At 47.7% G+C, this 24,791-nt stretch overlaps 1 protein-coding gene across 2 annotated transcripts in view; it reads left to right on the forward strand.

Moving 5' to 3' along the window:
* Positions 1-24,791, forward strand: part of EPAS1 (endothelial PAS domain protein 1) — an 85,380-nt gene that overhangs the window by 50,766 nt on the left and 9,823 nt on the right. For both annotated transcript variants that reach the window (XM_043603307.1, XM_043603306.1), the window contains exons 3-7: positions 6,205-6,356; positions 6,778-6,862; positions 10,480-10,598; positions 10,693-10,898; positions 20,089-20,195. In XM_043603307.1, coding sequence (XP_043459242.1) covers positions 6,205-6,356; positions 6,778-6,862; positions 10,480-10,598; positions 10,693-10,898; positions 20,089-20,195 — 669 coding nt within the window. The remainder of the gene's footprint in view (positions 1-6,204; positions 6,357-6,777; positions 6,863-10,479; positions 10,599-10,692; positions 10,899-20,088; positions 20,196-24,791) is intronic.

Genomic DNA, 24,791 nt, shown 5'->3' on the forward strand with positions numbered 1-24,791 from the left:
GCACACATCCCGCTCAGGAGCTGTTGCAAGTTGTGGACACAAACTGCCTGCCCTCTGGCTGGTCTTAGCCCCAGACGGACCAGAGCCCTTAGCACGTCAGCTCTGGTCCTCTCCGTCCTGAGGAAAGAAATGACGGAAAACGATAAGAAGTGTCTACATTTGGCTGTTGGGTCCTGCTGTCCTTGACAGAGCAGTTCTCATAAAACACGCATTACCCACGATGGGGAGGAGGCAGTGGATGGCTTTTCAACATCCCCTTTCTCTGCCTTCTCTTCCAGGCTCCTGCTGCACATTCTTTAGACCAGTTGTTGAAATCATCTTCAGGAATTGCATGTGAGACAGGATTTTTTTTTTTAAATCACGTTTTGCTTTTTCAAAACAGGCCATACAGTAAAAAGGAGAATGGGACTTGTGGGCACACAGACCCACCCTGGAGCCTTCTTTACAAGTTTGTGAGAATCTCTTCACTGCCTTTGAACTTTTCTTTCTCATCTGTACGAGTGGGATGACAGGAGTTCTTTTGCAGTGCTATCTGAGGATTGATCTAAGTGGATAGAAAAGCCCTATCCTCTCTGCTGCCACATAGGAGGTTCTTCACGAGTTACAGCTTAGAAATAAAAGTCATTACGAAGAAGCAAATGGATTTAGACTGAGTATAGGCTTCTGGAGAAATCGCATAGACGGAGACCCGGCAGAAACTCTTACTGTCCTCTTATACCCACCTTCCAGCAACGCCTATCAAAATGCCGAACAGCCAGGGTTTTCCAAGTCAAAACAAACCACAGATTCATTATTGAAGCCTTTTTAACAAAGGTGAGCACTTGTGTTGGCTCACTTTAAAATAGGAAATAGCCAGTTGCCTAGCTCAGAGTTCAAAAGGCTAAAAAAGACCAGGTTTTGCTTTAGAAAAGTTTCTGCTTTACTTAGTAACATGCTTCCCTTTGATTTTCACAGTAGGCTGTTCTGTGTGGGAATGTTGGAGAGGAAAACCTCAGCGCTGAGAAATTCAGCCTGGGAGTCGGGACGGCCGAATGAGATCCATATCACAGGAAACAAACTGAAACAATAGCTTTATGATATTAGCTTCCACGCTGGGCCGAGAACAGAACACACTCTGACGGGAACATCAGTGGAAGTACCGCTTGATTGTCTGAAATCCTCTTTCAAGATGAGCCCCGCAAACCGTGACCAAATGAGGGTTGCTCCTGCATTCGGGGGGCATCAAACAGCAGCAAATATGCAAAATTGGCTTTCCACCGTAAAATTGAGTTTTGGCTTCCCACACTCATACGAGGTGAAATCAAATTGATTTTACACGATTGCTAGAGGTCATTATGTGGCAAGGTTTCAAAAGAGAAATGTTAGGTTTATTATCAATTCATTGGCATGAATGAATCGATTGATTCATGTCTTGCCCCACTCACCTTCTACTTCGAGCCTTTGGTCTGTCCTGTTTGGAGAGGAGCTGAGAAGCTGATTCATGCCGAGATGTAAATGGCTAAAAGCAGCTAATACACAATCTCTTCTAGAGATACTGACCTTGTTCAGATCACTCCCTTAACTTAAACCAAAAAAGTCTGGTAAAAAGGTATTTGGTGACCCCGGCCCTGTGCGTCTTACGAAGGGTACTACAAAGACGTAAGATAGGATAATAAGCTATGTAAAGAACAAAGGAATGAATCTCACGTGGTGGATGTTTAAGGCCCATTGGGAGGCCAGCAAGATCAGGTAAAACACAGTGCCTTCTGCCCAAGATGTAAGGATAGCCCAGGCCCACTACCTGGTGATGGCAGTGGTGGGTCTATGGGCCTGGGAAAGTTGGAGGGGAGGAATTGGATTGAAAAAGAAAGCCCCTGTAATAATAACTAAATGGTGACTGCCGAGCACATGTGAACCGGGAAGATCACATCAGCATGGTTTTAAGAATGGTCAGAACAGTCCTGGAACTTTTCAGGGTAGGAAATAAAGAGGGAAGATGACCCTGGTGGAATAAAAATGCATCCTGACTGACAGTACCTTGTAACAGTCTGGTCTCAGAGACCTGGTCAGGAATGTCTGCCCTGCCACCCTGCCTGCTCACCCCAGATGCCCAGCTCCTGCTGCCCATGGGGTCCCACCCCAAATGGGTGGTGCTGCCTGAAGGAAATGAGCAGTGCTCCGGAAAAAGTGCTCCGAAACCTCAGCCCGCGCATATCCTGGCTGTGGGGAGTCGTCATCAAAGCCTGTTTACTGGGGCTATTTTTAGCATTAAAGAATCTTGTTGTGCTCCCCACGCTGAGCATGCGTCGCCTCAGCAGATTGCCTCTGATTCTGATGACCCTCCTCTCTCTTCTGGGGGTCAGACCCTGAAGGGTCCTGGGAAGCGAGTAACTGAGACCGAACCCAAGGCAACTTAAAGACCCCTTTGGGGGCTTCTTGAGCATCTACTGGTGGGCTCCTCTTTATTTAGCACCGAAGATTTCTTCTGGATCGTCGTGAAACCTTATGGTGGTTTATCTTTGTCCTCCCCACCCATCTGTAGATTCCCTCAGCAAAAAGATTGCTTTTAAGGGCACCTGGGTGGCTCAGTCAGTTAAGTGTCTGACTCTTGATTTCAGCTCAGAATGATTTCATGCTTTGTGGGATCGAGCCCCGTGTTGGGCTCTGGGCTGCCAGCACGGAACCTGCTTGGGATTCTCTCTCTCCTCTTTCTCTGCCCCTCCCCCACTCACTCATGTGCATGTGTGCACACGGTCTCTCTCAATAAATTAAAAAAAAAACAAAAAAACATTGCTCTTACACCTTTCAGTATCCCTGATTCTCCCTAGGACAGGATTGAGTACATAGTGACACTTCTTTACAGATGTCCTGACTGATTTCCTGCCTGGTGCCTAGCACAGGGCAGACACATAGTAGGGATGTGATAGCAGAGAGTGATATACACATAGCCCTGGCCCGTAGGGTGAAGGTCCGCCTCCAGCCCTGCAGTTTTCAGCCTCAGCTCCAAGCTGACAGTGAGCTGGCCAGGTTCCTTCAGAATCCCCTAGGAGGAAAAGCAGGTGCTGGAGCAAATAGTACCACAAAGGCATGAGGCCAGTTTGTCCCAGGGGTCCCTCGGGGCCGGCCTGCTGGCTTCCTGACCCTGCAGCCATTGTGACTTCAGTCCCAAGATGTTCTATTTCCATTCGTGGTCCCTGAGTGCCCCTTTGCCTTCCTCCCAGAGGCCGGCTGGCCAGCTGCTATAGCCAATTCACCACCTCCTGGAAGCAAGTGTACTGGACATGGATGGAAACCAGTTTGGCTAGGTTGGAACTGTTAAAAACAGGAAATTTTAAGCAGAACTATTTCCTCTGGGCCTAGCTAACCCAAATAGAGCTGTCTTGGGATTACACCAGATTTTGATGTCAGTGTTGCCACTGAGATCAAAGAAATTGAGGAGAAAAAAATTGTCTCAATAGGCCAGGAATCACAGAGCTGGCCTTTGCTGTCTGGAGAGGGTAGTCACCTATCTGGTGTGATTTAATGGTGCTGGAAACCTCTCCTCACCCATCCCCAAAAGAGGTCACCACCTGCCAAAACAGTTTGATTTTCCCAGCACTAAGGGTCACTCATAGGACCTTGAGTTAAGGCAGTGATTCTCAACCTGTAGCCGCAGGTCCAGCATGTCCACATTACCTGGGAACTTGTAACAAAAGCATATTCTCAGCCCCACCTGAGCCCTACTGAATCAGGAACCCTGGGGAAGGGACCATCCAAGGCCGGCTTCATGAGTGTGTGCCCTGTGTGGTCCCCCAAGGCACATTGAGAGGGGCCCTGGACATGGCTTAAGTTTTCATCGAGAGGTCTCACATTTTTGCTTTGAGTTATGTAGTAGTCTGGGCCCCCGAATCCTTGGCTTTAGCAAGCCCTGCAGGGGACTCTGGTGCACGCTCAACTTTGAAAGTACTGAGTTCTATCACCATCTCTCCTAAAGCCCCAGGTTAAATATGGCTGTTGACTGGAACCACAACATTAGCAGTAACGGCATCCACACCTAGAACTTTGGCTCATTTTCATCAGTTCAGCTGACTAGTTGGTGGGCAGAAACCCAACGTAGGGATCGAGTGTGGGTATGTGTGTGGCACCAGGCTGTCCCCAGATGGTCTCCCCTCCCAGAGGCTACCTAGGGTGTGAAGGGGAAAGAATTTCTCTCGTTGTTTTCACCATTTTCGCAAAACAGAAGGGAAGCCACCAGGCTACTACTGTCTGCAGCCCAACCCTTAGCTTTAAAGGCTGCTAGCCTGTCCCTGGACTGCCTGCTCTCTTGGTGCCTCGGGCACGTGTGCTGGTCCCATGTCCTGAAGGTGGCTGGTCCCCAGGGGTGCCACCGAAGCCCCATGGTAGAAACATCTCCTAATTTGGATTTGTTCTTGAGGAATGACAGCATATAGCCCAGAGCTTAAATTTAGGGGCTCCAGGGAAAAGAAAACTAAATAAATCCAGTGCCCTCATGGAGAGGGCCTTGGACCTCATGTCACAGTATCCATGTGTTCCTTGCCAAGTGGGCCATAAATCTAACTGCATTTCACATTCCCCAGAACAGCCTCGTGTTGGAAGACTCCTTTTAGTTAAGTGAGTATTCACTTTTTATAAGGGACAAATTACTCTCTAACCCCCTTGTTCTGTTAAGTTAAAGGAGGTCTACGTGGCCTAACATTTGTACTGGATGAATACAAATTTTTGTAAGTAAATGTATGTTTGGAGTTCAATGATGAGGTAGAAGAAGCAGGGCCGAAAGAAAGTCCTTGGTCCGAGGACAACAGCCAAGGGCCCGGGGCCTGAGAGCTTTGTTTGGGACAAGAGCTGAGCCTACATCTCGTCTGCTGTTTCCGCAGGCAGCAGGGGTGCACTTGAAAAGCTGGTGCTACTCAGAGTGGTGGTTGTGGGGTGGGCTCTTCCGTGGGGTGGGCTCTTCCCCGGGTTGCCCCTAGTGACTACTTCTGCAACCTGATTCGTGGCCTCCTCGTGTGATCTCTGCACCTCTGGTCTTCACAGTCTGTCTCCAAACCATTCAGAGTACCATTGCCAGGTGATTCCCCCTAGAGCAGTGCTCTGCGATGCCATCGCTCCAGGATGCTGGGCTCCCCTCAGCAGTGTCTCCTCAGTCCCCGGGTGGGAGCTTGCTCCAGGCCGTACCACCTCCATGTTTGCCCAGTGTCTGCCCACCTCGACCGGGCCCAGAAAGTTCTTTCACCTAACAGAGTGAATCCCTGTTTTTTATGAGCTGCCTCAAATGCCCTTTTTTGGAACAGTTGTCTCTGACCACCACAAAGTGACCCCCTCTTTCCCTGAACCCTTGAGCACTTACTGTCTATATTCGTCTTTGGTCACCCAGTTCTGTTGCTCCTGCATTCTTACTTAGATTTGTACCATCGTGCGCTACACGTCCCCTATCTAGGCTTTGAGCAATTTGGGGGAAGCGGCACTATCCTAGAGGGAGCAGAAGAGGGGGGAAATCACAATGATAGGTGGTGTTTTAGGCATTTTAGACACTCATTTAATCCTTGCTACTCAAAAGATGGAAATTATTCTTTCCATTTGGCTGATGAGGAGACTGATATTCAGAGAAGGTGTTAGCCAAAGTCATAGCCTAATGGGAGGAATGGAACCTGCATTTATTTGACTCCAAAGCCTATAAATTGTTTGGAGTGTAGCTGTTGAATTCAGCTGCCTGAGCCCACTAACCACAGTCCTTATAAGTCCTTATAACCTCAGGCAAATGACTGACTACGTCTCTCTAAGCCTCGTGTGTAAGGTGAGACAAAGAATAGTACCTACATCACGGGCGTTGTAAAGATAAGACAGTATATTCAGTGCAGTACCTAATACATATAGTCATTGCTCAGTGTGCATTAGTGGTGAAGGTTACGGTTTCTAGTACCACTGTGACTGCCATCATATCTATGACGCCTGCTGCCACCGTTACCCCTGGTCCTTCAAGTATGCTGCCACTACAGCCACACTCCTGCAGAGCCCCATCAGGGTGTCCTCTGTGTAGTGCTTATCAAATACCCACTTTTTAGGCATGTGGTGACACTTAGATGGTTGACAGTGTGAGTTCCAGAAAAGTCCACCTAATGCCTTTGAGCCATCCCTGGCTGGTGTTCGTTCGTGCCAGTCACATCTGTTTTAGGACCACATTCGTGTAAGCCACCCAACCGCCCCCCCCCCACCCTCTCTTTCCAGTTTGCTCTGAAAATGAGTCTGAAGCTGAGGCTAACCAACAGATGGACAACTTGTACCTGAAAGCGTTGGAGGGCTTCATTGCCGTGGTGACCCAAGATGGCGACATGATCTTTCTATCGGAAAACATCAGCAAGTTCATGGGACTCACACAGGTGACACCCTCCTCTGGCTCTTTCAAAAAGGGAAGATGTTTGCATTTGGGGGTAGAAATGAGTGGAAGGTTCTGGTCACATCCATCCTGACTTCTCCCTGCCTGTGCCCTCCCCCACTCTCTCTGATCTCAGGCTACAAGCCTCAGGAGCACACTCCCAGGCCCTGGTGTTGAGTTTGACATTGCTGATGGACAGTTCTACTGACTAGATTAACAGACCAACCCTGTGAATCAATTCTCTGTCATCAATGGCAGTCTTTTATGTATTATGTCCACGTGTCTGTGGGAAGCCAGACTGGAATATGGGAAGACCCGATTCAGCCTATTCTCTGTCTCCCGACCTGGAAGGTGGCTCAAATGTGTCTTGGAGACCTCTTCTTCAGCATTAGGAGTAATGAAGCCCAACCTTGTTTTTGAAACAGGTGGAGCTAACAGGACACAGTATCTTTGACTTCACTCATCCCTGTGACCACGAGGAGATTCGTGAGAACCTGAGTCTCAAAAATGGTAAAGTATTCTTCACTCTGTGTTTCATTCCTTCTTACATCACTTGGGAGGGGATCTGTATTCCCTCTGTCTATGAATGTAGGGCTGATAGATCATGGTCATTATCCAGAAAAAAACTGGCATCCCTAAAATATCCAGCATGAGATGGAGGGCACGGGTGGGACATAGTACTCAGAACTCTGTCTGGCCGGCCCTTCATGGCACCTGATGCCATGCTAGTAAGGCAGTCCTTTAGGTTAGGACATTGTCTCCAGCAGGTTTCACCACTTGTGAGGCCAGTGCCTCTGCCAAATGGGGCCACCCAAACCAGTACACTTGTCTGTGCGCAGATGTTCGTGGAACCTATTGCTTTTACCTGTTGTGTAACAAACCACACAGTGCATTGTGGCTTAAATGATCATTTTATTACCTGTCATATTCTGTGGGTTCTGTGACTGGTTCTTTTGCTCCATATGACATCAGCTGGGCTACTGTTGTCTGGGGGCTGGACTAAGTGGAATGACCAGGATGGCTCCCCCACACGTCTGGGACCTTGTGACCAATAGCTGAGGCTGGGACTCTGCTGGGCTGCTGGCAGTGCTGGACCTCTCTCTCACTCTGTGGAGTCTCAGAGCCCCTCCCTCTCCAGACTTCTGACACAGCAGCTCAGGGCTCCCAAAGTACAAAAGCGGAAGCTGCCAGAGTTTCCGAAGGCTTAGCCCTGAAACTGGCACTGCATCACCCTGCCCCATTCTGTTATTAGAGGGAGTTATAAGCCAGCCCCTGCTCAGGGTGGGAGGTGAGTACACAAGGCCACGGATATCAGGAGGCATGGCTCATGGAGGCCAACTTTGAAGACTAGATAAGGAATGAATCTGGTCCCCGGGTGATAAGACGCACAATAGGTAGTTTTTGATGGAGAAGAGATTGAAAAGCTCTCATATATTGTATCCTACCTATGGGGGGTATCCAGCAGGTACCAGTGGATGGAAGGGCCCACATAATCACTTTGCAAGGACAGTCAGAGCTGGGGACCTCCAGGCACAGGCACAAATGAAGATATTTTTAAGAAGACTGGGGGCGCCTGGGTGGCGCAGTCGGTTAAGCGTCCGACTTCAGCCAGGTCATGATCTCGCGGTCTGTGAGTTCGAGCCCCGCGTCAGGCTTTGGGCTGATGGCTCAGAGCCTGGAGCCTGTTTCCGATTCTGTGTCTCCCTCTCTCTCTCTGCCCCTCCCCTGTTCATGCTCTGTCTCTCTCTCTCCCCAAAAAATAAATAAATGTTGAAAAAAAAAAATTTTAAGAAGACTGAAGCTTTGAGTGGAAGCAGGGCTCAGTGACTTTCCAGGTCCCTTCTGAATCAGAGATTCCATCACTGTCCTGGGCAGATTGTGCCCATGGCTGTCCATCCCCTGTAACATCTCTTACCTGTCACGGCCATGGGGTGTGTGCTTGGCCAGCCTGAATGACAGAGGCAGTGGCACCAAGCCTGCAGGGTTGGGCTTCTGTTCCTGCACACACTGCAGAAACAGGTGCTTCCCAGGCCCACCTCCACCCTTGCTACAGTCGGAGCCCGCAAAGTGTGGAATTATAACCCCCTCCCCCGCTAAAGTTCTCACCCAGCCCCTGCGCTCTCCCACCTGAGGGCCTCGGGCCACCTGGCTCCTAGAGTGCACAGCCTGGAGAGCACTCCACAGGCCGTTCAGTGCCTTATCTGTGCTGCTGAAAGATCTTGTCTGCTTCTCTGAGGAAGGGGCTACCAGACTTTCTGAATCTCTTTCTAAGGCAGGTGTTGGGAGCCTGGGAAAATGGAAAAGTCTCTTGTTCTGGACTCCAGAAACTCTTCAGCCCTTAGGTTCTCAGTCGGAGCTCAGCCACTGCCCTAGTCTCAGTCTGACCATGAGACCTGAGCCAGGCCACTCCATTGCTCTGTTCCTCAGAGCCTCTGCTTTCAGACTGATGGCATTGGACCAGGCAAAGTCTAGGCGGGACCTTCTGCTCGCAAGTACCATGATTCATAGCATGATTCTACTCTATTTATCTGAGTAGAACTTTAGGTCGCTTGGTCCATGTGTCAAGGACTTGGGATCAAACTGTATGAATCAGCAAATCCTCATTGAAGGTGCCGGCCTGCGTGGACTCACAATCTGGAAGCAAAGGGTTAGTGTGAACACCGAGAAGGAGATAAGGCCATGAGGCAGATTGTGGAAGGCTTTGAAGGCCAGGTAGAGGGCCTCGAACTTTATCCTGTAGACAGAGGGGAGCTTTTGAAAGTTTTTGAGCAGGGGTGGGGTAATCTGATTGGAGCTATGTTTAGAAAGATTAATTAAATGGCAGAATGGGGAGAATCTAGAGGTTAGCAAAGTTAGGAGGCCACAATAGTAACCTATGCCACAGCCACAAATGAGTCCCTCCAGTCCACTTATCAACAGCACCTGAACTGATCCTAATAGTGGATCCAGGCCCCAGGATAGAAGAATATCTCATGATATGTAGACCCCACTGATGAAAATGAAAATTGTAGGGACCATCATTAAGTTTTGGGAGAGATGATTTTATAATCGTGTTGAAGAAATGTTCTCTCTTAAAAAAAAAGAGATTCACTTTTGTTCTCTTATTTCATGGGCTAAACAGCTCCTAGGGAAGTTTAAGATAGATTCAGAGATGCCAAAATTCATTTGATACAGCCCTTTGAGGATACATCAGTCCGATATATCATGGCCCTCTAGAGGTTTATGGAGGGCTGTGACTATTTGGGAAAAAAAAGGCTCTGGATTGTTCTGTGATGCTGGGCAGGGAAGCAGGAGTGCACCCAGGAAGGTCCGAGAGGTGGTGGTGGTGGAGGCAGAATTTAGGCACTGACGAGGAGGACTCAGCTGGCACTCACCACATTCATCACTGTTCTGTGGAAAGTGGGAAAAGTTCTGAGTGGGCAGGCATCTGAAGACTATCAGAAAGGAGGCTGTGGTGTTTGTCGTGGCGATTTATTTAATTCTGGCTGAGAAAGGGTATGATCCGTGTTGAGTTAATCTTCAAAGTGACCTTGCTCACTAAACCCAGGAGGCTTGGACCAGTCCTGACACATGTCACTTTAGGGAGAAAGCTGATGGCTTGGTATCCTGAATGCAGCTACTGCAGGTTGAAAATAGGGCCCTGGAGGGATCAAATTACTGAGGGCCAGGGATGAGGAAAAAACGGGGGTGTCTGAGGGACATTTGTAATCTGAGAGGTTTATCCCTTTGAGGAGACTGGGTCTCGCCCAGACCATCCCTTGGGATTCCTTCTAGGGGATATGGGCCTGACCCAGGAGAGGCATGCCAAGATCATGGCTACTGGTCACCCCTTGCCTCGCAACCCTGAAGTGAGCACTGACTATGTACTAGGTGCAGTGGGAAACAAAACAGTGGAACAGCCTTCAGGAGCTTCTACTCCAGTTGGAGAGACCAGCCAGAGATGGGACAACGTTAGTCCGTGGGCCAATATGGTACTGAGCGTTCATGGCAGGCCACAGGTGCTAAGGGAGCAGATCCTCGGGAAGCACGCACAATACATTGCCCAGAAAAACTGCATCAGGGCCCCTCTTCTGAACATAAGCATGAAACTAAAAGTCAACCGGGTCCCTCTGCTCGCCCCCATCCAGGCTCTGGTTTTGGGAAGAAAGGCAAAGACATGTCCACAGAGCGGGACTTCTTCATGAGGATGAAGTGCACCGTCACCAACAGAGGCCGGACCGTCAACCTCAAGTCAGCCACCTGGAAGGTAGGATGAGAGCAGGCCTGGGCTGGAGTCCCCCACCCTGACCCCCGTGTGTGCCGCTGGCCCCGCAGCTGATCCCCCCGTGACTGGTCTCCAGGTCTTGCACTGCACCGGCCAGGTGAAGGTCTACAACAGCTGCCCCCCTCACAGTAGTCTGTGCAGCTTCAAGGAGCCCCTGCTCTCCTGCCTCATCATCATGTGCGAACCCATCCAGCACCCATCCCACATGGACATCCCCCTGGACAGCAAGACCTTCCTGAGCCGCCACAGCATGGACATGAAGTTCACCTACTGTGACGACAGGTGGGGGCCCCGGAGCGCGTGTGCCATGGCAGGGCTGTGTCTCACCTGCACGGGCGTGCGTGTGTGGCTGTGCCTGTGGGAAAGGTGTGGGTCTGGGGCGGGAATGTTGCATTGCCGGGTACAAGTCTGTGGGCGTGTGTCACTGTTTCATCCCATCAGTGCGGCTGAGGGGCTCTGGGTACCCTATTTGGTGGTTCCCCGTTGATGCGATGTCAGGGGCCGAAGGCAGAGCCATTCTGCTCTGTGGCCCCGTTGTCCTTGTTGAGTGTGTACATAGTCCTCCACATACGTGTCAGGCTCCTGAGCAAATTTCCAGGAGTCTCATTCCCAGGAGACCAGGGTCTAGAGATCTCCATCAGCACTCCCAATTCAGAGACCAGCCAGGAGCTTCAGGGTCTGAAACTGCCCCATGGCTGCAAGCCTTCCACCTGTTCTCTTCCATTAATGAGCTCTTCCCTCAGCCTTTGTTCCTTCTGTGTCACCTCCATCCCAGCTACTGTCCAGACTAATTTCAAAGACTTTTTGATGAAGGAAGCTAAGCTAGACTCTAACCCCCCAAACCAGGCCCCACTGACAGCTCTCCTACGGGAGAGTGACGTGCTTCAGAGTGTCGGCTCTGGCGGGATGGCCCGGGTTCAAGTCCAATAGGAAATGTTCGGTGTGAGCTGTTATTCTCATGCTAAATTGTTCTTTATTATAAGTTGTTGAAAGAGTGCCTAAGACTGCATATGTCCCTTCTTAGAATTGGTCTCCACTCGAGGCACAATTGAAGGACTTTTGTGAAAGGGTCCTTGAGTCATTCCTGGCCCCCTGTTCTGACCACCATGGCACCAGGACCCAGGCAGCAGCTAATTCTCTAGTAAGAAGTACTCTAACCTCATAGGGAGAAAATGCACATATGAAGACTTTTGTCCTAGAACTCTGACACAGTCGACGTTGATTACCGTGGTTAATAGTGTCATTATTGTGATCGGGATGAAGATTGGAGATAAAGGTTGTCCCAAAGGCAGGCATTGGAGAAATCCATGTTGTGTGTAAGGGGTCATCTGTCAGACGAAGCCTTTGCATTCAAAGGAACATTCTTGGCAGAAGACACAGATCTATAACATAGACTCTCCAGATGACATGGGAATTCCCACTGCGTGGCCCACATGTCTGGCTCCAGGATGGGGTGGTGCTCTGGATGCCTTAGCCATACAGCCCGGAGCAGCCGCTGTTGTGCCTGGGACTCTGCAAGCTGCATGTAGCCCCTGTGAGTGAAGCCATCCCTCATGTGACCCCACAAGCTCTGGGAAAGCCCTATAGTCCGAGAAAATAACTCAGCATCTCTAGTTAATAGAAGACAGGGATTTTTTAAGCTTAAGACTTTGATCCTTGTTAAAGTGAAGAAAAAAATCCTCTGGGAAGAGTAATCTGAGGTTGTCCTCCTTTCATTACCTTATTTGAATGGGTCTCAGGTCATTTCCTGAAAGCAGCTTTGCTTTGGATAAAAGAAGAGGGGACACACATAGCAGGAATTGGCCTAACAGTGGTCGAGGAGGGAACGGACACAGAGAAGAGAGAGATCCCTGGTGCCGGCTGCTTAGTCTGGCTCAGGGCTTACAGGCAGAGTCGACACTGGCTTGAAGGAACCTGTGATTTAGGGCTTTGTGACTCAGAGTGTGGAGGGTGATAGTGCTTCTAAGTTCTGCTGGACACATTGCATTTTCAGCAAAATCTTGCCTTTCAACAAACCTAATTACATGGCCCGAACTCTGAGTTCAGTGGGCTGGAGGGATGAACACAGAGGTGCTTTACGTATACAGAATGCTGTGCCTCACGGAAGTTGTGTTTAACCGATTAGCAGATTAGTTAACAAGGGCACAGACATGGCTTAGACGGTTTATAAAGTGACTATTTTAAGTCCTTAATCCTTAAGTGCTATTTCTCTATTGCTTTGATGAGAACTGGAGTTTTTTGGGTTTGGTAGCTTGTTTTGTTTTCGCTCTTTCATTAGAATGGGGAAAGGTGTACATGAACACACATGTACACAGACACACACTCTCTCTTCCTCTCTCTCTCTCTCTCTCTCTCTCACTCTCTCACTCTCTCACTCTCTCACTCTCTCACTCTGCCTCCTTAATACCCTTCCGAGATCAATGTTTCAAAAACCAACACTTACATATGATAGCTAATGGGGCGGGGGACTGCTTTCCATTTCCCATTTAATCTAGGAATTCACTAGATTTGATGACATCTAACTACATTGAGGGGCTGTGATTTCCCACCCAGGGGACTACTTTATCATAAAGAAAACTGAAAGAATCTGATGAAAATATAAGGCAATTGGAATTCACAAAATCACTTTTTAAAGAGGGCTGAGTACTTTTTCTTCCGTGTTTAGAAACCACAGACTGATGATAATCAAAAAAAAAGGGGTGTTGGAGAAGAAATAAAGGGAGAAGGGAGAGGGGAGAGAAATAAAGCAGAAAGAAGAGAGAAAATCAGGCTGTAATCTCACATTTAACTTTCGGGTCCCACAGTCCATGGAATTCAGGCAATGGGGTTCTGAGGCAGCCACAGCTGAATAAAGGAAAACAGCTCAGAATGCGCTGGTCCCGTGCCTCATCGTAAAGGGTTAGAGGACCGTTATTAGGTCTCGCATGAATCATCTAAAAAGTAAACATTTTACGAAGTAAATTCTGTGACACTTCATGTCAGTTACATTTGCGTATATGTGGTTGACTGCTCCTGACAAGGGGAGCACCATGGTGGCAAGGTTAAGGAAGGATGTCCTGACTATCACTGTGACCAATGATCTGTCTCCATTTAGGACTCCCACAGAGCCATTCTACTCCGTTTCCTAAAATACTGAGCAACCAGTGAGCCAGCTGTTATTTACTGAGCATGTGCTGTGTATCTAGCCCTGTGCTGGAGACTATTCTAGCAAATAAGTAAAAGAAATGGCTCCTGATCTCCAAGAGTTTAGATATTGAGACACCAGCAGCTTAATGAACTGCAGTAGATGGCACAAAATAGAGCATTCCGTTCACTGAAAAGGGAGATAGAGGTTATTCACAAATAGTTTAACTCTAAAATGGGGTGGTTCTTAAATTCATGTGGAGGTGCCACCTAGTGGTGACAGGGAGTAACTGCGAAGGGAGCCAGGCATCCAGGGAGAGGGCCAACTCTAATTCACATAATCCTACCGTGATTTGTGTGTGAGTGTTCCTGTCTCTGAGAAATAAATTATAAAAGCAGATTGTGGGTAGGCTCCATATCAATAGGGAGAATACGGTATCAGAGTTACAGTGAAAATTTCAACGTTTATTTATTTTTGGGACAGAGAGGGACAGAGCATGAACGGGTGAGGGGCAGAGAGAGAGGGAGACACAGAATCGGAAACAGGCTCCAGGCTCCGAGCCATCAGCCCAGAGCCTGATGCGGGGCTCGAACTCACAGACCGCGAGATCGTGACCTGGCTGAAGTCGGACGCTTAACCGACTGCGCCACCCAGGCGCCCCTACAGTGAAAATTTCAGATTAACAAAGAGGATCATGTAGTCTACAGTTAAAGAATTTGAAGGCAACCCTGTTTTGCCATTGGATTAAGGCAACATGAGGCATAATTGGGTAAGTTAAGATGTCTGTGTTTCAAATTCTGTGGGTCAAATTTATGACGAATTCTCTTTATACACAGAAGAGGGGGGCGCCTGGGTGGCTCAGTCGGTTGAGCGTTCGACTTTGGCTCAGGTCGTGATCTCATGATTTGTGAGTTCAAGCCCCACATTGGGAGGGCTGCTGTCAGCACAGAGCCCTCTTTGAATCCTCTGTCCCCCTTTCTCTGCCCTTCCCTTGCTCTTGCATGCACTCTCTCTCTCTCTAAAATAAATAAGCATTAAAAAAAAGTCTGGAATAATAAAAATAATAGTAGTGAGAGAAGAATTGGGGATCATAAAGAGAATGTCAGTGAAGAAAACTATAAAGAGCCATGAGTCATGAAATACATACACATCAAAATACTTGGGAGGCAGGAGTATTGAAATCTGAGAATAAAATACATTAATTTTAGGCAAATTAATAGTAAAAGATTATATACTTTCATTGCATCATGAGATAAACTTAATAAATTATTGTACTTTTTTTAGAGGGTAGGTGGCATTTGAAAACTCAGAGTGGCCTTTCAGATTAATACATGTAGATTTTTAGTACCATACCTAGTGTATTCTAAATATTTTTGCAGCCCTACACATTATTAGCCTTTCTGCTCACATCTAATAGAAGAGGGTGTAGTGACTTTCTTTAAATCTTTGAATTAGAAATTTTTTTTTAATTTTTTTTTCAACGTTTATTTATTTTTGGGACAGAGAGAGACAGAGCATGAACGGGGGAGGGGCAGAGAGAGAGGGAGACACAGAATCGGAAACAGGCTCCAGGCTCCGAGCCATCAGCCCAGAGCCTGACGCGGGGCTCGAACTCACGGACCGCGAGATCGTGACCTGGCTGAAGTCGGACGCTTGACCGACTGCGCCACCCAGGCGCCCCTAATTAGAAGTTTTAAGTGCTTTCCTTGGCATCTATGTCTCCTCCAAATGACAGTGTCCTGAAATCAGCCAGAGTTTGAACATACATATGAGAAATGCTTATATGTTATCCTGCCTGGTCTGCTTGAGATACTCCCCTAGAAGAGACAGCTCTACAAATTCTCTTTGCAATATATTTCGAAGTTGAATCAACGTCCTAATTCAAAGATCATTTCTTCTACACGATCTGCTCCTCTCTTGCAACAATTCAAGGCAGATTTCTTCTTACTGCTTGGGGGGTCCCAAGGTAACCAAAGGCAGCTGTGGCATTTGGTGGTACTCAGAGCAGGGTCAGTCCGGGACTGAGCTAGGGCGGTCTTCCTAGGTATAAAGTCACCACACCCGTTGCACATCACACCGACAAGATGAAAACTGATTGTCCCTTAACTACAGAGCTGTTTATATAGATTTCACAAGGCCACATAATATTTGAGGAAAACGCAAAGCTTAAGGACTACTGTTTAAAGCAAACAAAATCTGGGTAAAAGTATATTAAAACAGAAGACATTGAAATCTGAGTCTGTGAGCAGTCTGGCTATTATTAAGGAAATGAAGTTCCAAAGCTTCTAAGCCCATTATAGAAACCAAACTGAGGTGAATCAGGTTGTTGCTGGAGACAGGCCATGGCCAGAAAGGGTGGAAGGAAAGAAAACAGACTTCAACAGAAGTATGGTTTATTAGCACATGCATTCTTTGGAAAACAAATACGTGGTTTACAAAGTCCTTAAAACTTTTATCCTCTTGAATAGTTTAAAATACCCTCTAAACAGCTTGTTTACATGATGAATTGACTTAGCAAACCCTTTACCCGCCTAGGAAGCAGGGGTAAAAGCCGTGGCCAGACCTTGTTTGACTCCAGGCGGTGGTGTCTAGAGTCAGGGAGCTTGCTGCCGTGTCCCGCGTGCACATGTGCTTAGCGGTGTCACCTGGAAGAGGAGCGAGTCACCTCAGGCCTTTTGCTGGGTTTCCGCTGCCCACTGAGGCAATGGCATGGATACTGTAGGCAAGAGAGGCACAGGTAATCCATGTTGAAAAGAACCTGTGGGCATTTACAGGTAAAGAACAGTTGAAGGACAATGAGTAACTGTCATTTTACATTATGAAGACCTATCTGATTCTGAATCCCAAAGCCAGGCGGTCTGACCCACATCTTAACTTGGCATAACACTTCAGAATCTAGTGACCTTTTTTCCTCTGTATTTTCTGTTTTCTTTCTGCCTTCTATCTCTGCCTCCTGTGGCTGCCCATCCGTGTCTATCTCTCTCTCTGTGCCTCACCCTTGATCTGTTTCTTCTACTTTATTGTTAAAGAGTGAGCTCTACTCTTCTCATTTCTGAAATCTGGTAAATTAGGCCCTTTTACATTTCCCTCTTCTCTAAAACAGAACAGCCCTACTGAGTTGACTTTTTAAATTTATGGGTGACCCCAGACTGATTTTTTTTTTTCCAGTGAGTCAGGGCCCTTAATTAGAAAGAAAGAAAAAAAAAAATAGTTTTCCCTGCCCCTGATGGAGAGAGCAGATGAAAGCGTTATCACAGCCCAGCTCCACAGGCTTCTCTGGGACCCGGGGAAATTAGCAGCGAAGGCCCTTCTGTGCTGTTGTAGCTGACCCTATAAACAAGCTGGGTTCATTAACCTCCCCATTGGCGTCTGCGTGCCTGCAGATGGAGGGGAATGACCATTAGCTTGAAGTTGGGGTTTCCTGGCTTTGTGAAGTTTGACAACTCGAATGTTCTTCAATTGTGTTTGGGGTATGTGTATTTCCCAGTTTTTATAGTAGTCTGTTTAAAGGAATGAAGAAGGAGACATTAAATATTTATTTTAGTTGACAAGATAAATGAAGGCCACTCCTGGGAAGTTAGCTGGCAATTCTGAAATCTAGGTTTGTTTGTCTCCTTCCAAAATATGCCCATTGTGTGCCTTTGAATGCATGGTAAAGTAATTAGATTTTTTAAATGTTTTATTATGAGGCTGATTATCATAAACATTTACTTTGAACATTTTAAAGATTCTAATCTTGAAAGAAAATTTAATTTCTTCAGGGAGTGGTATCCTATCTTTTCCAGGATGGCCTCATTTTTGAGGGTCTCTAGAAAATGCTAGCCCTGTCCAGAAACAGAAGCAATTTATCTGGCAAACCGGCAAGCCTGTTAATGGCCGGTCCACTGTCAGCAGGGCCCACTGGTGTAATTCTTATTCCCAGGCTTACGCTCAAAAGCCCCGGATCCAACAAGAAAGTTATTTGGTTGTAGGGAAGGAAGGAAAGGCCAGCACTGTTCGGCTGTCTCCGTGTTCTCCCCCAGGCTTCACCTCGCTAAGGTGCTGTTGGGCACCACCCCCAGGATCAGGCTGCCAAGGAACATGTCTGTTGCCGATGAGTGTAACGGCCTCTCTGCTCCTGGCCAAATGAGGGGACAGATCCTCCTGGTGGGAGAGCAGCTGGCTGGCACAAGTGAACTGCTGAGAATCTTTCTGAAGAAGTCTCCATTGGGGCTGAATCAGCTGAGGCCTAAGCTGCTCAGCCCCGTTGGGCTGCTCCTTGTCTAACCAAGCATTTAACCCCAAAGTCTCACCTAGGCAGAGAATTTTTCTCTTCTCTGACCACACCAGCCACAGCTTCCAGAATGAAGAAAGGATGTATTGAATATCACGAGGGGTTCTGCTGAGAAGTGTGTGTGTGTGTGTGTGTGTATGTGTGCACTCACTGACATGCATTGAGACAAGTTACTCATGTTCTGGGAGAAAAAGTCGAGTTTTATTGCCCAGATCCCTTAGCAGTGCTGGAGGAGACAGGGCTCTTGTTGTACTTTAGGTCCTAAGACAGAATCAATCCACTGGTCAGTCACTCAAGTATATATCAAGTGTCCATTGGAGGGAAGGCCAAAGGAGAAAGTGGTCCCTAAGTTCAGGGGTTGGCAGCCTAGGATGTGGGTAATTCTCTGTGATGTTATATCCACCTGCTAGGACTCCATGAGAAGGAGACATGGGTGAGGGGTGGGGGAATTAGGGCTCCGTGGCGAGGGCCAGGCCTTGAGCTGGCCTTGCAGTCATCAGGGCCTGGAGAAGAGGGGGAAGGAGAAAGCGTCAAGGCTCTGCAGCAAGAATGGGTTTTCTGGGTGTGGGGCGCTTTGAGGAGAGCTATCTGCCAGGGCACAGCGTGTAAGACACGCTGTAGGTTAGTTGAAAATCAAATTGCCGGGGAAGTCGGGGACCAGATTCCAGGGGGTCTTTGAAGTTAGGCAGAGTGTATTTACTCTTGATCATGGTGATGATAGTGGTTGACAATACAGAAAGCTGTCAGTGCTTAAATAGGGGAGTGACAAGATGGAAATTATATTTTAGGGTGATTTGCTCTGGAAGACACGTGCAAAGGCCCTTCGGAGCAGGGAGAGAATAGGGACAGGAAATCAGGGGGCCCTTGCGTCTACTCTCTGCTTGTGCTTTCTCCTCTGTTATTAATTTCCAAAATGGATCAATGACAGGGCTTTACTCAGAAGTCATGCGTTCTGAAATAGAGCTCGTAATCATAAGAACATAGCCCCACTTCTGACTTGTGGTAGGCCAGGTAAACAAGACAATGAGCCCATTAGGAAAGCTGTGAGATAAGAAAGACAAGAAATAATATTTAGGTATGGTGTGGGAAAGCGGCTAATCTGGTGGTTCTCGGGTAGGTCTTCTTGATTTCAATGGTTCTGGTACAGAGCAAAGAGTCCTAAGAGTGTTACATGACCCTTCACAGTTCTCCACATTTGCCTGCTCTCTGCCCACTTTCCGTCAAACCCAGACACCTTACAAGGTGAAGACAGGGACGCTTGGGACAGCCGAGCCCTGTCATTTCAGAGCTACCCCTTTATCAGAGTATAATGAGGAGACACTTTTCCACCACCTTACTTTTCTATTTCTTCCCCTCAGCACTTCCCACCTGCCCCCTTCCCTTGAAGTAGGGAGGGGCAGATTAAAGTTCCATGGAAGGCAAGCCTGATGTCCAAGAGGTACCCGAAGTCACCAGGCAGGGCCTAAGGAAAAGCACTCAGAGAAGTGAATATCAGACACACACAGGGATCTCCTGCCCACTCTCCTCCTCAGTCACGACTTAACACACAGACGAAGGCCGACTCTGTGCTTTTTCCCAACTTGACACCACATCGTCTTCACTTGTGTTTATATCACCGTGTACTAGCATAAGCTTGAGCTGGCGATCGGATCCCTGGTTTTCATTCTTGGTCTGTCCCTGGATGCTTGTGTGGGCATGAAGCAAATTGTCTGCTCTCCCTGGATCTCTGCTCCCTCGCCTGCAGAAATCGGGAGGTGGAGGGTGGGAGAGCCCCGTCCAGTGGTTGTTGGAGACTAGGTGTACGTGTCTATTGGGGCTGGGGGATAGGAATCCTGACCCTCCAAACATGAATCCGGGAAGGGCAGGAAGAGCGGAGGTTGGGTGGAGCCACAGTTGCAGGTGGACCACATGTTTTGTTTTGTTTTTTTCACTTGGATGAATGGTGTGACCAGGAAGCCTGGAGTGTTTTCATCAGAATGCGTGCATTTGATTTACCTTCTGGATTTAGCTCCTTGAGCCCCTGCCCACATTCATGCAGTGTCTCTTCCCACGTGATTTTTTTTTTTTTAATTCAGAATCACAGAACTGATTGGTTACCACCCTGAGGAGCTGCTCGGCCGCTCAGCCTACGAGTTCTACCATGCCCTGGACTCAGAGAACATGACCAAAAGTCACCAGAACCGTAAGTTCCTGGAGTGCCCTATGTGGCTCCCTTGTATCTGTGGAATATGGCCTTGAGTGAGGTGTGACCAGTGAGATAAGACCTGCTTACCTCCTTCACAGACATCACATCTTCTTTGGCAGACGAGCCCCGTGCCCTCAGGATGGTCAGAAACTGAGGCTGCCACCAGCCCAGATGACAACTTCACACAAATTAGGAAGAGGGCACACACCCTTCCTCAGGGGGGGGAGACACACCCATGCCAAGGCACACAGCTTGGCGAGTGGAAGGCAGTCTGAATCTCAGTCCCCACGGGCCACCTCCACCCAACACCCACATGCAGTCAGCAGTCTGTACAACCCTGTGGGACATCTCTGTAGAGAGCAGTACGGGACAACACACAGTCAACTGGGTTGTATGCTATAGAAGGAAGTCCACGTGTCCTGAGAAGAGGAGCCCTGGGAGAGTTCAGGAAAAGGAGAGGACGGAGCACTTGAGTTGCACCTTGAAGGATGGGGGAGGATGGGGCTACATGGGTGAAAGTCGTAGGGCACAACTTAAAAGATGTGTTGAGGTAGGCTGTGGTTCTCCCAAGAGATCTTGCTGGATCAGAGAAGTCAGTTGGAGGCTATCCCAGGCATACTAGTGATGGCATATGGACACTGTGCTTTGCCCCTTGAACGAAAACCTGAATTCTAAAAGAGATTCTGGAACAGGACTGTCCAATAGAACTTTCTGCAGTGGAACTGTTCTATACCTGCATAGTCCATATGAAATGTCTAGTGCACCTGAGGAACTGAATTTTTTGTTTAATTTCATTAAATTTAAATAGCCACACCTGGCTAGTAGCTACCGTGTGGGACAGGGCAACTCTAATGCATTCACTTAGCCATTTTCCTAATTCAGACATCCTATTTGCAGGTGATCCAAGACAACTTCCTTAAATCCATACAGCCCGTCAACACACAAGGACTCTGGGCCTATAACCCTATATTGCCCCACTGGGGGACAGAGAAATTTATGGGATTACTCCCCGACTTAAGGGATCTCATTTCTGAAGGAAAAGGAGGGTTGTGGGCTCTGTGGGAGCAAGGTGGCTCTTACCTTTAGCCTCAATATCTAGCACAGTGTTTGGCAAAATGCAGGCACTGAGTGATAAACCCAAGAGCAAAACACATATTTGGGAAAGAATGCTTCAAAATAAGTGGTGATAGTGGTGCAGACCAAGGTGCTGAGAGGATCATAGGAGGATTAAAAATGGGTAAGGTAATGGGGCGCCTGGGTGGCGCAGTCGGTTAAGCGTCCGACTTCAGCCAGGTCACGATCTCGCGGTCCGTGAGTTCGAGCCCCGCGTCAGGCTCTGGGCTGATGGCTCGGAGCCTGGAGCCTGCTTCCGATTCTGTGTCTCCCTCTCTCTCTGCCCCTCCCCCGTTCATGCTCTGTCTCTCTCTGTCCCAAAAATAAATAAATGTTGAAAAAAAAAATTAAAAAAAAAAATGGGTAAGGTAAGTCTAACAAGATTCCCCGTGGCCTTGCTGCTCTTGGGCCTCCAGGATTAGCTGTGGCTTGGGGTGGCAGTGAAGAAAATGGCAGTGCTGCTGTGTGTCCATTGTTCTTAAATCCACTGTCTGTCCTAAGGCTAGGCCAGCTGAGTTCAGAGCAGCTAACAGATTAGCAACCCCTATAAGCTGTATGTGAGCACAGTTAATATTCTCTTATGGAGTGGGATCTTCTCTTTCTAATTGGTCTCTCTGCTTATTCCTCATGGCTTTGGGGTTTGAGCTGACAGTGCAGAAGGGCCCCTGAGGATATCTCAGAGAAGTTTCTCACTCTGCTCTCTGGCAAAAAAAAACCAACCAGCCCAACCAACCTAGATTCAGTCCCACTTAGAGACCCAGAGATGGGTGCCCGTGGATGTGACCCAGCCCTAGCCCGCCCCAGCTTTGAAATTGTAGGATGTGGTTCTAGCCTTCATGGTAGGATTCCCCATGCTTTTCTGTTACATGATGGTTCTTGCTCCCAAAGTTATCCCAACAATGCGACTCAGGGACCTGGGCTCTGGCCCAGCTCTGGCCCAGGGCCTGGCTTTCTGGGCCTTTGCTCCTTTAGATGTAAAATTGGGGAAAAGTCCAGTTTGTTTTTTTTTTTTTATGAGCCAAGGGTGAAGTTAAATCAGGGTTCTACAAGTAGACTAGAAGGTACTAGAAGGTTCTGGGAATTCCTGGAGGACAGTATTGTGCTTTGTCTTCTGGGGTGGGAAAGTGGAGGTAACTACTATCAAAGGGAACAAAAATGATGACTTCTCACAAGGCATATAAAAAAGATTTTTTCTTTCTTCTTAGAAAATCCTGGATCCTTAAAACAGAGCTGGGGTAAAAATTTGTCATATCAGTTTCCTGCTGACTCCAGGGAAAATATGGTGCTTTTTATTGAATCTGTATATTTAAGCATTAGGCACACTTAAAGGTAATTCATGACCCAAATAGAAATCACAGGCTCCCTTCTTCTAATGAAGCCAAGTGAGGCTGCTCTGAGCTCAGAGGCCTTGTACCCAGCCAGCAAACCCAAATCCAGCAAAGGGAAATCTGCATGGGTTGGAAATCGTGTGAATGCCAGCTAAAACGGAAGCATCTATTTCTGTGTGTGTGTGTGTGTGTGAGAGAGAGAGAGAGAGAGAGAGATTGGGTTCGTGCAAATAAAGTTGTAGCACAGATTCACACCAATGCTGTGGAATAATTGGAGGCCCAACTCTGAAGCTGGTCCAGGTTTATACACCAGCCTCCTGAGTTTCCGCATCTATGTGTGTTTTAGCCTGTGAAAGTTTACCGTTGAAATTACTGGGGAAGCTCTGTCCCCAAATCAGATTTAGATAATTGAAAGCCATCATTTCCAAATGGATTAGTAATTTATACATTGTTACTCTTGGAGGTAGGGGTGGGAAGAGCTAGGCGGGAAGGTGGGGGGGTCGGTTTCTCTTTGTTGTGTGAGGACATTATGTGCTCTTAGGAAAACAAGATTAAAGGCCATAAAAGGCCTATCTACCGGGCAGCAGGCCCCTCACCAAGGCTGGCATTAATGAGCAGATGGTTAGAAAGCAGGCGTAATTATATTCTACTGACAGAGCAGGCCCTCGCCTGCAATCACTAGAAATGCAGTTAAGACCTTTGCTCACTGTACTGTTTAATCAAAAAGAGTAAGAGCCCTGAACTTCGTCTGCATTAAGATCCCACTAAATAAGTTAACTCCAGGCACTTGAAATTGTGCAAGAATCGTTTCTTTGCAGCAAGGGATCCTCAGCAGGGCACATAAAGGGACATCAGGGAGGAAGTGATTTCTTTGGCCAAGGAGTCCCTGATGATTTCAGACCACAGCAATAGCAAATCAAGTCTTCCCAGTGAATGGCGGCTTGGGGGATATAGGAAGAGAGCGTGGTGCCGGCAGTGCTGCTGTCCAGCCCAGACTGTGTCACTGTTGTCCTGCATCATGTCAAGCAGGTCACCATCCCCCCGGCTTTAGTTTCTTCCTGTTAAAAGAAGATCGTATCTGTCCTCTCTACGGCCCAGGATTTTGTTAAAAAGATTAGACAAGGCTGACACACCACTTTGGAAAGTAACATGGCTGCTTCTTATAAAGGAAGTATGTTCTTAGCGTGTGATCTGACCGTTGCACTCCTAGTTGTACCCACAATGCGTGTCCGTACCAAGATCTGTACACAAATGTTTATAGCAGCTTTATTGGTAATAAGCAAAGAAACTGAAAACAACTTACACATCCATCTACAGGTGAATGGATAAACCAATTATGGTACCTCCATACAATGGAATACTACTCAGCTATAAAAAGGAACAAACCATGAATACCTGCAGCACCATGAGGAATCTGGAAAACATGCTGAGTGACAAGAAGCCAGACACAAATGAGTACACACTCTTGTATGGCTCCACTTACATGCAGATGGAGAGAAGAGCAACATGCAGTGACAGAAAATAGATCAGGGGTGGCCCGGGACCAGGGGTGGCGATGGGGATTAACCATCAGGAGGCATAAAGAATTTGGTGGTGTGGGGGAGGGGTGATGGGAAGGGCATTTGCCTTTGATTGTGGGGCGATAGCTGCAAGAGTGTGTATGTTAGTCCAAACTCACTGAACTGTGTGTTTAAAGCAGGTGCATTTTCTATTGAAGGTAAATTAAACCTCACTCCAGTTGATTTTAAAAATGAAAAACGAACCGCAAAAGCCTAGATTAGGAGTCTTTAATTTAGGCTGTGATCCCGTCTACTGTTTCCACCGAGGGGACCTTTCAGTAAGTCACTCAATAGTTCGAAGCCTCCGTTTCTTCAGATGTAAAACAGGAATCACAGGAGACACTTCATGGTGCCACCATGTGTCACATGAGCTGCTGATAACACTCATCCTCATTGATCACTTACGTGCGGGCACTTCTAGTTGCTTTGCAGCAGTGCGTTCATCTTGAGATGGCTTTGACCACTGCAAAGCGCTGCACACCCGTAAGTTAGTATTTCCTGCACCCTGGAGGTGGTGCTTGTTCAATTTTTGAAGACGGTAACTGTGCCTAGAAAAACATTAATGTAAAAGACCACAAGTGGTGTTAGCGTGA

This window comes from Prionailurus bengalensis, chromosome A3, assembly GCF_016509475.1.
Source record: "Prionailurus bengalensis isolate Pbe53 chromosome A3, Fcat_Pben_1.1_paternal_pri, whole genome shotgun sequence".
Taxonomy (NCBI): Eukaryota; Metazoa; Chordata; class Mammalia; order Carnivora; family Felidae; genus Prionailurus; species Prionailurus bengalensis.